At 43.8% G+C, this 12437-nt stretch overlaps 1 protein-coding gene and 1 long non-coding RNA gene across 2 annotated transcripts in view; one reads left to right on the top strand and one right to left on the bottom strand.

Moving 5' to 3' along the window:
- Positions 1-12437, top strand: part of LOC129350051 (uncharacterized) — a 107178-nt gene that overhangs the window by 88905 nt on the left and 5836 nt on the right. The window lies entirely within an intron of this gene.
- inhbb (inhibin subunit beta B) lies at positions 15-9055 on the bottom strand. Its single transcript, XM_023298725.3, has 2 exons — positions 7920-9055; positions 15-2469 (listed from the first exon to the last, which is right to left on the bottom strand). The coding sequence occupies exons 1-2, from the start codon at positions 8305-8307 to the stop codon at positions 1646-1648; spliced, it is 1212 nt and encodes a 403-aa protein (XP_023154493.1). The 5' UTR covers positions 8308-9055; the 3' UTR covers positions 15-1645.

A 12437-nucleotide genomic window follows, 5' to 3' on the forward strand; every position in this document is an offset into this window, starting at 1 on the left:
AAAGTTACAAAATATTTAAGAAAACATTTTATTTCACATAAACTGTACAGATTTATTTGACTAAATGATTCTTAGACATGAACTAAAAATAACTTTCTTATTAAATAGAAAACTGAACAAAAAATAGAATTAAAGATGAAAAATGAAGTGTTGCTTACTGTACAAAACAGAGAATGAAAATAGAGCTAAGAAATGAAAATCATATATTGTACCCTGATACAGTGGTAGGCCTTTTGCAGATGATCAAAAACAGTATTGTACACAGTAACTTGATGGCCTTGCCATCTCAGTACAATAACTAAAATCTTGGCCTCTTTGGTTCCATTAATTAGGTAAAATACATCTGAAACAAAATTCAATTTACTTCTATAAAAATAACTTTTCAATGGCAGTTTTTGATTCACTAATCCCGCAACTTTTCAGTGCAAACATCACGACAATCATTCGCTTTGGAAGGGAAGCGAAAGATTACATTTCAAGTATTGATAAAGAGTTGAGGACTGCAGAGAGAAAGAAGGAGAGAGACAGAGAAAGAGAAAGGTGGAAAGAGAATTCAGTCTAATAGAGCATGTTGAGTAAGGGTATAGGTTACTATACATTGCATAGCTCATGTGGCACTTATTTAGCAATAGGACAGGACACTCAGTACCCCTTGGAAGGCATTTCTTTATACAAGTGCTATTCAGGGTGTGCATTTCAGTTTCTGCAAGTGCTGCACTGCACTGTGGCGACCCACTGGGCCGAAACTAGAGTCTCCGTGTCCACAGACCCACTTCTACTGAGCCTTAAGGGAAGGAGACAGCAGTTCTTTCTCTGTCACTCCCAGTGCACAAGTGAAGTGCACTTATGAGATCTATCTTCACCTGGTTGTCATGGTAGCAGGGCCTGCAGAACTCTTGACAGGCAGGAAGCTGAGTTTGAGGCCCAGAGTCAACAGCAAGAGTGACAACAACAACAGCAGCAGTGGCAGCTCTGTGGGGGACTTTCTTTTGCCACTGTGCTGCTGTGGAGGCGATAATCCTGCAAGGAATTAAGCGCTGCCAGTCTAATTCCACCAGAGAGGACAGTCAGACTGTGTCTGTCTGCATAGTAGGGAAGTGCTGGTGTTCTGAATTGTATAAGCTGATGAATTGTCAGTGCTTTATAAAAACAAAAGTCTGTCATGTGCTTAAAGTACTTAAGAGGGTTGTGGGAGCAGGGTTGGGAGTGTGGGCGGTGAAGCCAATCTTGTCATTGGCTGATCTTGTCACTGTCCTTAAGCGCTTTTTGTCTTCATTCAAGAGGAGATGACGGGCCATTATTTTTTGACTAGAAATGGCAAACTAGAGAAAAATATCATTTGGTGATTATCATTCCCTTCTCATCCCATTGCTGACCAGTTGTTGCCAAACCAACAAACAGGACAACAAGCATGTCACTCAGTTTCATAAATACACACACTCGCGGCAAAACGTGCAAACACACGCATACGCACATGGACACAACATTGATACTTGCGGTGGCCAGATTGTACCAGTGTGTGTTGCTTACACATACAGTAGGTATAGATAGTATATTATATATGTGTACCATACAGTAACGTCCTGTTTGTACAAAAGGCCCCTCTGACTGTTCCAAGTTCAGGTAATGAAGGCTCAATGGGGACTCAAGCACAGCCACACTCCTCCACAATCATGTTGGGCACATCCCTCTTGACGATGTTGTATTCATCGTCAAAGTAGAGCATGGACATAGTACTGAGCTTGGTTGGGATGCAGCAGGAGTTGACAGAGCCTGGGCTCATCCCTCTCATGCGGTACTGGTTAACTACCGCAGTGTGGAAGGATGACGCTGATCCCGGTACACCCGCCATGTAGGCCGGGCAGCTGCCCTCACAGTAGTTGCCATAATAACCAGCTGGTGCAATGATCCAGTCGTTCCAGCCAATGAGACGGAAGTCTATGTAAAACTGCTGCCGACAGCATAGGCCCCCGCTAGTGCCGTCACACTCCAGCCCTCGCTTACGAATTCGATGCTTTCCATCCACCTGCCGTGCGCGCACCACCAGAAAGGGTCGGTGGGATGGGTCACCTGGATCCACCAGCACTGGAGCTACACCAGCTGTCTCACAGCCCTCACAGTGGACCTCCAGGTCCTGTCTCCGGCTGCCTTTCCCAAACACAGCCCGTACCGCCTCAGAAAGGGGGAATGTATGCCAGCCACTGCGTTTTAGATCCACCCGCTTCTCCACCAGGGCCCAGCGGCCGGTTCCCCCTCCACCACCACCTCCTCGACCTCCCTCTGCACTACTCAAAGCCCCAGCCTCCTGGTAGTGGATCTTCACTGTCACCTTCCTCCGGAGGCCCTTCTCTGGACCAGCTGGCAGCACACGGAAATACAGCCACAAGTTCGCCTGGGACACATACAGGTTCTGGTTGCCCTCATTAGAGATGAGGAAATAAAGACCGGATTTGGAGGACGTGTTCTCATCTGTTGGAGACAGCAAAGACAGACCACAGGCTCATTATCAATTCAAGCACTTTATTTATCCAAGTAAAAATACATGACATATTTCAAGGTTTGGATTAAAATCATGTAGATAGTGCATGCTTATGCTGAGTTGGAAGACTCATAATTGACCTTAAAAATGACAGTTTGACTCTTCACATAAGATGTACTGCTGGGGATTTTCTGGACCTCTCTGATGCATAATATAGTTTTCATCAGCAGATAGAGTTCAGTGGTATCAGTATCACATGCCCCAAGTATGAAATTACATTACTGTGAATCACATCTGATCCAAGAGAGATGGGGCAGCCAACTTAACAAGACACCCAGTTATCACAGGTTATGTGACCATCTCACTGAAATGAGCAAACAGTATTGGCTTTTGTCAGCCATGGCATGTGGCTAAGAGGTTGTTAAAATTTCCAGTAAGTGGACTTTGTGCAAACATTAAGCATATTTCTGTACTTTCAAGAGAAAGGGCTGTAGGCGGCCTTCTTCACAAATACAAACACACATACAAACATGCAAACACAGTTGCTTACATTGAAAGCAAAAATCACCCAAAGAAGGGCACGGCTTTGTCTTTAAAGATCTGTTTTCCCCTTGTTTTCATTATTCACCCACAATCACTGAGTCAGGTGACCTCTGTGGCAGCTTCTGATAGGACAGCTGTGACAGGCCAGCTCTGGGATCGGGCCCAGTTGGCTTCAGGTCCAGCTTTGTAAGTGACAGGGCCAAAGAGAGAGAGAAAGAGAGGGAGGAGAACAGAGAGGAGGATGATTGAGGAAAGGAGGAAGGATGCAAGTGGAAAAGTTGGGAGAGTGGTGGACACAGCCAAGCTCTCCAGGAGGTTCACCGAGTTCACTGTTAGTGCCCAACCCGGACCCCACCCCTTTCCTCCTTCTTCCAGTGGGAGCACCCTGAGTGACAGCACAAAGCCCCCTGTGAGGCACTGGGAGACAGTCGCACTGCAGCCCAGCATTGAAACGCGTGGCTTTCCTGCAAAAAGCATGATGAGGCAAAAATAAAAGCCATTTACATGACACTGGCCGCTTTCTAAAGCAGCACAATGAAGAGATTGCGGGTGTCTGAAGGTGGCGCTGGGTTCTCCCTAGGAGGATTTTTTTTTCTTTTTTATTTAAAGCCTAATGATGTCTTCCAAATTACCCCGAGGTAACCTGAAAGGTTTCTATTTCAGGAGATTTGGTACAATGTGCTCAGGCAGAGCAGTGCCTTTGAAAGCGGCTAAATTACTTTGTTTGCCGACTGATTAGTGTGTGTCACTGTCAACAGGTGGCCACCAAAGACGGGCCCCCTCTTTAAGGCGCCTCATGCCTCTTCCTCCTGTAAACTGCAGCTTTACATTTACGCAGGGACCTGTTCAGACCAGCACTCCACTCTGTAGCATGTCAGCTGGCAGCTCAAGCACTGTGCACACACACATTTGCATCCACCCATGCACAGACACACATCCATCTCTGCAGCAAGCAATACAGCAGATATCAGCCTTCTTGTACCAAAGCCCGTGGGTGAAGTATCACAGTGCAATTGAGTATATGCTGAAATCTATCTGAAGCAAGCAGCATAAAAGAATCAGCAAAACAGCAGTTTTGCCTGTGACTTCTATAAAGGCCCCCTAGGGCTACAAGTAACTAACCTCACCTCATTCAACGCATTCAGTGCAATCTTACGTGTCTCAACAGCTCTGAGTTTAAAAAAGGGGGCATCACACAGCAATGAGCACTCGGTGACAGAGTGATAAACAGGCAGCAAGCAAAGGTGGGAAATAAAATTGATCTGGACTCTGTGAAGGTGTTTTTTTTTTATCAGTCCTGGTTATGCAGTTTGGTTCCAGTATTTGTATTAGCCCAGAATACCCACACCATATGCTGTTAAAGCCTTTCCCACAAAGAGCTGGAGGATGCAGCATTGACAGTTTTAGCATTTTCACAAATATCTGTAAATATGACAACAAATGATACTATTACACAGTCGCTAGTTACTATTTGTAACTGGGCTTTAAGTAACTTTTAATTTTGATACTGATAAATCTGCTTTTAATTGTCTATTACATCTCCCAGGATGGCAACAAATTGCTTGTTTTGTCAAACAATAAAGTCCAAAGATTTTCCTTTAAATAAACTGTTAAAAATGACCCATTTGTTTCTGTCAATTAGCAGTTTGATTAGTTGACTTTAGCTCTAATTCGGAGCTCTACTTGGCAGCTTTTAGAAAACATCAGGAACAATGACTGAAGATGTGATAATGATTAGTAACAAATACAGAAAACTACAAATGTACTACAGCCAGAGTAGGAAATGCAAACAGAAACTGAACTTAAACTGTGTAATCTACAGCTAACAAACCACATGAAAGTCACTTCAGTAGCTGCATCAGAGCTCTCAGTAATGACCCAGGGGACAGAGCTTGCCAGTCATCCATGAAGCTGTAAAGGTCCAATTTTCTTAGCATTTCAACAACCTCTCAAATGTTTTCTTAAATTTCAAGTCCTTAGGTAAACGGAAACGAGAATATCTGCAATTCCATCACAGCTGCCATGCTGCATCTGCTGATGAAGACTGTGGCATACCATCAACAACTCTGCAACCACTATTAAACAGACCTTGAGGTGACAAAAACATGTAATGATAAAATGCAGTATTTGACCCAGCAGCTATTTGGGGATGAATGAATGATTCCCTGAGCTGCGCACCAAGCATCACTCCGTTTTTGTCAGCTTCAACATCATTTCTACAATATTTTTTTCATTCAGCTTTGATCATATAGCTCCCTATGATTTGAGAGCATATACCAACATGCCACATGACTTTTAAAAGGCATATTGTTCTCTTTATCCAGTGTTACAAACAATTTGGAGCTGGCCCGGACACGCCTCGCCTGACCCGACAGTGGAAAAGTTGCTAGTGATTATCAGCAGGCAGGACACCTGGGTGGGCTCTGGTGGATAAAGAGCAGCTTCAGCGTGTCTCCACCTGTGCCACTGAGTTGTAGAAGAGGCCATGGAAGCAAGAAGGCAAGCAGAGAGCTCCAGAACTCATTACTCAAAGCCGCTGTCGACAAGACCACACGTCATGGAAGGATGAGGACTCGGCAGCGCGTCTGTGACCCTAACATGAGCAGAAGTGTGCACACATATGGCAGCCATCCCTCAGGTCTGAGTTCCAGCTCTCCAGGAATTCCTCATAGAGTGAGAAGAAGTGGGGAGGGGGATGGAGAGGATGGAGGTTTAGGGTTGAGACTGTGGACTTTTGGCCAGAGGTTCAAAGCCACAACAGCACTGGTCTTGGAGCTGTTAAAGCTTTACTACAGAGGAATTTCTAATAACATTGTATAAATCATTTATAGGACCACAAGCTATACAGTAGCAGCCTGGTCCACTGACTGAAATGCGCCCTTGTGAGTGAATGTGGAAAATGTCTGGAGTAGGTCCAGGATAGCCATGACTGACAGCTCTTCATGAAAGAGTTGTGTCCTGGAGTAAACCTGCCAACCCGATCCTCAGAGGAACCAGGCCGGAGTTAATGACCTCCCATAATGAAGTCTTAATTCCGAGTCTTGGACCACTTGCCACAAGTTCACTGGGTCCAAACAGCTATAGCGAGCAATCGAGAAGCACCGATCTAAACTTCTCCATCACCCCCTCTCTCTTTTGCCCTCCCTTCTTCCCTGCCTGTGTTCCCCGCTCCGCTCCCGTGGATACGGGACACCGAATCCCTCAGTGACGACCCATGGGAGCATGTCAAGGGAGAAGGGAGATTGGCATCATCTCTCTCACCTGCCCGGGGCCACTTGGCAGACCTCTTACCTCTGCACTACCGCAACCAGAGATAAGAAGCTGCAGTTAACCCTGTGCTGAAATGAAGCAAGGGACACAAGCTGACATCCCTGCTCCACACATGCACAGAGCACATAAACACCTATCCACATCAATTTGCTGGGTTGCTGTTGGCTAAACATATGCCAACCTCACCCCCCAACCCTCCTTGTCCTAAAACAACAATTCAGGCTCCCTCATACTTGTGGGACAAGCTCCCCTGGCTTCAGAGCTTTCTGGAGACCTTGCCTCTGAGCCATGCCCCGGCTGGCAGCATCCGATCTGGGGGGCGTGAGCCAGCTGGCCAAGAGGCAGACGGGGTCTAGGGAGCAGGGACCCAAGCCAGCTCCATGGTACAATGCCACACAAAAGCTCAAAGGTGTGAGGAAGAATAGAGCTAGAAAAAAAAAACAGAAGTAGAAGAAGAAGAAGAAGCAAAGGAGCCCAGCGAACCTTTGTAATGACAAAAGCATTCTTCACAACGCAGTAATATGGGCACACACACACACACACACACACACACACACACACACATACAATATCACCCCCCCACCACCCTCATCAATACCATACCCCTCCACCCACACTCCCCCAATCCAACCCTGCATGGACTCAAATGTCTCATGCATTATTCTGAGCAATTTCTTTTGTTTTCCCTGTTTTTTTTTCTTCTCTACGTTGACATGTTGTGTTCGGCAGGAACACATAGTGCTCTTATAATAATTGCCTGGCTTTTGTTCCCTTGTCATGAGGGTGCTCAGATCATTCCCATTGGAAGACAGGACCTAGCAGTCCATTCAGGCTAATTGTACCAGCAGGGCCAATAGGAAAAGACAGAATTGTGTGTGTGTTAAAAACATCCTATTTCGGTGTCTTTAACTGCATATGTTCTTTTTGTTAAAATAACAGTTTGTGTCGAAGACGATATTCTCACTGTGCTAACTGACAATTATTGGATTGTGTCAAGTGCAGATGATTTTAGGTGCGTGAGAGAGAGAGCCTGAGTGTGTAGGGAGGGGGTGTGTGTGAGAGAGAGGGAAAGAGCGAGGAAAGGGTGTTCTCTTTGGACTTCTGAGAATTAGTTAGATACACATTCTTAGAGGAAGGGATAAATGGCCAATTGAAGGACTTTGTCCGTATTTAAAAGAGGGCTTTATACATTGGAGTATTGAGTGTGAGCTCAGCTTTAGTGATGAAATTGGATTCAGAGGTTCTTTTTATCCCCTAGACAACACATAGGGGTAATTTAAGGACTCTTTCTTTACTTTCATTTCTTTTTAATTTCCATCGGGCTGATACAGGATTAACAACCACTGGCCTGAAGCAGGAGGGAACTGTGATGCAATAAAATGATGAAAATGACTGCTCTGCATCCAATTAGTTTATGGCTATTGTTATGACGATTTCGTCTATTGTGTCTCTGCTGGTTAGTCATATCGACAGGATAAGCCTAAAAACAACATTTAATCTATGAACGAAATTGCTTTTAGGCTATTAACTCACCTGGTTCCTGCACTGCTTATTACATAAAGTTAGACGGTGAGTGGGTTCATCCAGAGGTCAGTTTAGACATGTGCAATGAATTATTGATTATTACCTGATTCGGCAAAGCTGATAATCTCAGAGGTCTCCGCTTGAACCTCGTTGTTGAAGGCAGCCTGCCCATCAAAGCTAGGGATCTCCACCCGGCCGTCTTCTCGGACTTTACCGGCGTGCAGCCTCCTCAGCGCCGTCACCATCGCAGCCTTCGGGATGGGATGGGTGATGTTGGGTCGGTCTCTCATCTGAAGCCTGTTCAGTATGTGCCTCTTCACCGCCTCTAAGAAATCTATGTTCACCCGCTCCGACTGATCAGGCGCCCTGAGGCCGCAGGATGCACACGACTCCTGGGGCGAACTCTGAGTCTCTGTCCCAGTCACCGAGCTGCAGCGCACGGACAGAACGCACGCAACTAAACAGGACAATGCAACACTGTATAAGCTCATTTTTCTTGCTATGAAAGAAAAATAGTGAATATATCAGGTTAAAACTACTGTTCATTTACAAATTTGCAAGTTCCTGGAGAACATCCACTGGTGCTCCAAAAGTGAGACACCTCAAGAAATCCGCAGAAGCCACCGAAACCTTTGTATTCCCCAAACATTCAAGAGTGCTACTGAAACTGGGAGGCTAATTTACTCCAGTTGTTATGCATTCAGCTTGTTATCCAGCAATGCTTCTTTTTTCTGCCCGAAATAAAAGTTCATCTCTCTAATTACGAGGCGCACACAGGAGTTTTGATTGTTGACGCGCTTCTGTCATGCCACGTTTAGTTCAGACGCGTAATCTACCAAAATAAAAGAGGATAAGCGCAGTGCCACGAAGACAAGTCTAAATAAAACCCCCTGGGTGTCCAAAGGTGTTCCGTCCCCACTCTCCCATTCAAACAGCCGAGGATCCACTACAGCTGCAGTCCAAAGGAGAATAACTGCGTTCGGTAAGTCCCGTATCTTTTGTGTATGCGCCTGGGTACCGTGTGCGGTGCGCGCGGCTGTGGATGGCCAGTTCTCGTGCGTCCTACAAGATGCTGCTCCTTCAGACCCTTTTCTCCGTTTGCAATCACGGCAACAGGGGCTCTGCACACCCAAAGTTTTTATACAGGAGTCGAAACCACGTGGGGATTTCCACCAACTGGACGCAAGGGATTACTACTACTACATCTCCAGAGTCACGGCCGCACCGATGAAACAAGGTTTTATTATGGTAACACGCCAGCCCCGAAGAGGCTGCATAATTTTCCCGTCAAAGGCTTGCGTTATTTTACTTATAGCATGCAGTGTGGGACGTCACTTGATCATCCGACTTCAAGATCACAAGTCTAGAAATGGCAGCTTTCATGCCGATACTGTGTACAGTTCACACTCTTCACAGTAGGCCGTGGCAGTCATTGATGGATGTCAGGTCACTACTGCCAGTCACAGCTTCAAAATCAAACTTGAACTGCCATTTAAGAAGGGAGTTAGAGAAATATTACATTTTATACTGGATCCTTTCAGTCTCCTTAAATCACTCATGTATTAACGTTTATCAGAAATTCTTCACATTGTCAAATGAACAGGTTCATTTAAGGTGAAAAATAATCATACATTTCAAAAGATGGATTTAGAAGTAAATCAGTTGCTACTTAGAATCCAGTGAGTTCATAACGTGTCAGAATGCAAATTCCGAACAAACAGCGACATCTAGCGACAGACCTATTTCATTACACAGCTCAAAAAGTCAATGCCGTTAACGTCAACAATGAAATGCAAGAAATATTTCACTTATGTGCAATTAATATAGCAAATATGAAAGTTTACCTTTGAATAAATTACAAAAACAAACTTTTTCATGATATTCACATTTGTTTGTGCTGCAACTGTAGAAACTTTTCCAAGAAATCTTGAGGCTGTAATGGCTGACGAGTGTTTCTATAAAGTGTCAAGAGATTCTAGTATTGACTGAATAAATTTTAAGAAATTTCTTAAAACATATTTTCACTCTGGGCTGGAGGGTGGCTTGGTGGTTAGCAATGTCACCTCACAGCTAGAAGGTCCTGGGTTCGTGTCCTGGTCTGGGTCTGGGATCTTCCTGCATGGAGTTTGCATGTTCTCCCTGTGCATGTATGGGTTTTCTTCGGGTACTCCAGCTTCCTTCCACAGTCCAATAACATGCTGAGGTTAACTGATGATTCCAAATTGTCCGTAGATGTGAGTGTGATTGTTTGTCTCTATATGTAGCTCTGTGATAGACTGGTGACCTGTCCAGGTGTCCCCTGCATTCACCCTAAGTCAGCTGGGATAGACTCCAGCCCTCCGCATAAATTTGGATTGAGTGATGTATAGATAATGGATGGATGTTTTCACCCTCATAATGGACTACTGAGTGTACCCTGAGGGCGAAAAAATTAAGTTTTATTCATTTAAAAGTAAACTGACATTACAATATAGAATTCTAAATTCAATTTATTTTATGTAAGAATCAAGAGTTAAGAGATAGCACAATAGAGACAAAGGACTGTGTGACAATTTTTACCAATGTGATTACTAAATAGTTGAAATACTAATACTTGTACTTTATTGTCTATACTTTTCTGTACTTTTATACTATATTCATCCTATATAAACCCTTCAAATTAAACTATATGAGTCGGAAAAAATTGTGTTTGGTCAAGCTGCTCATAGCTCATGTCAGCACTAATGGCGGTACAGTGCAGTTACAAGTAGTTTTTAGCTCTCTCGCTATAACTACAACAGTGAGCAAAAGTTGGCAATGACTGCAACAGACCAAGAAGTAACTCAGTGGTGTTGAGGATATACAGTAACAGGGCTAATAATATGTATATATGCCAGGTTGTGTTACTCTAAGCCCTGGTAAAAATACTTGTCTTAGTTTTCAACAAAAATTCTGTGTCATGTGTGAGAGCAGTAATGTAGGTCAATAGGTCAAACAAAACGAAGAGCAGCAGCAGGGATGGATTAGAGCAGCCTGGTCCACTGCATAATAGCTGATTAGTTTACTTTCTACTCTTACACAGACAAAGCGCATGTCCTCTTTGAACAGATTTACTTAACTAATCTATACATGTATATTTAGAGTCCCTTTAGCACATTCTTGATTGTTTATTGCTTGTTTTTTTCCCTGCTGGGATTTTGGTCAGAAAAACACCCTGGGGGCCTTATTGCCTTACTATAGCATCTTTTGTGTTGTGAAGCCAAACATTGTTTACACTTATTGGTTTTGGGTTTAAATCCCAGTGGCAAACAAACAGTTTTCAAAGAGACCATAATACGCAATAGTTAGTCCATCTCTCTATACATCCTAACTTACGTTTTCTGCATCACTCATCCCAACCTAACAATTATTGCTGAAGATGTTATCCTCTGAAATAGTTCACATATGTTTATGAAATTACTGACTCTTTCAAAAATGTATATACACGCACGCACATATATTCATTTTTGAAAAAGTCTCAGTAATTTCATAAACATAAGAACTTATAGTGTACCAATGGGTGACAAATTAAAGGAAGTAACAGCCGTTAACAGACGTGACTGGTAGTTAATTTAACCACTCAAAAGCGGCTACTCAGTTAGATTAGTTATCAGAGGTAGCGGGATAGGTGTCTGAATGAAGGCAGTGAGAAGCTAGGCGAATTTCCTCACCCTGACCAGCTTAATCGTTCTTCAGAATCCCACTGGGTGGAATCCCTCTGGGCTGCAGGAACCTGACCCATTAGATGGAGAGCTGGTCCAGTGGTTCTCTGACAATTAATTAATTTATTTGATTAGTTTAAGAGATTTACTGCTGAACCTTTAGGGTTTTTACAAGCAACACAAGTGTTATGCCACTACGTGCCAACAGTAAACCTGTTATGCTTTTTGGCATTGCTTCTCCAAGTCCAGCTGAGACCTGGAAGGATGTAATACCATTCCTCCAAAAGATATTCCCTGATTAGGTACTTTGATGATGGTTGTTGAGAGTGCTGTTTACCACTTTGATTACAAATCTCCTGTAGGTGTTCAGTTGGGTTGAGATCTGGAGACTGCAAAGGCCACAGCATATGGTTCACATCATCACATCGACCTTTACCTCTGAGGGAATAGGTGGACCTAAAACATGCCATCAAAATGTCCCCCACAGCATTACAGAGCCACTGGATCCAACCACTGTGGGGCCTTGGGTTCAGAGGGGCTGTACTATTAAGTTAGATTAGTGGGTATGCAAGGTACGTATGATAAGCGTAAAGTCCGAATTTTTAGTATCATGAAGGTGCTTCACTTTTAACCTGACTTGATCTCTATGGTAACTGATGCTGTGGAGCTCACCGAGTTCAGAACAGGTTAATGATCAGAGTTTTAGATTTAAATCAGCTAAAAGATGTGTCAGCCTTCAAACAAATAATTTTTTAAAGATTCTTCATGAGCGATACAAATTCTCAGCTGAAGGAATATGTTTTTATCTGTAAACGTGTTGAGCTGTACGTTACTAAAACCTCTGAATGAAGCCGTGTAGTTACAGTATCACACATTCTAGGATGAACCCGACATGTATTTCAAGGGACTGCAGATGGAAATTAGCTTAAAGCTGTTGCAAT

The sequence above is a fragment of the Amphiprion ocellaris genome, chromosome 11, assembly GCF_022539595.1.
Source record: "Amphiprion ocellaris isolate individual 3 ecotype Okinawa chromosome 11, ASM2253959v1, whole genome shotgun sequence".
Lineage (NCBI taxonomy): Eukaryota > Metazoa > Chordata > Actinopteri > Pomacentridae > Amphiprion > Amphiprion ocellaris.

Coding starts and splice junctions, on each gene's coding strand:
- inhbb (XM_023298725.3), bottom strand. CDS start 8,307: ATGAGCTTATACAGTGTTGCATTGTCCTGTTTAGTTGCGTGCGTTCTG. Junction 2,470..7,919: donor TATCAGCTTTGCCGAATCAG/GTAATAATCAAT, acceptor TGTCTCCAACAG/ATGAGAACACGTCCTCCAAA.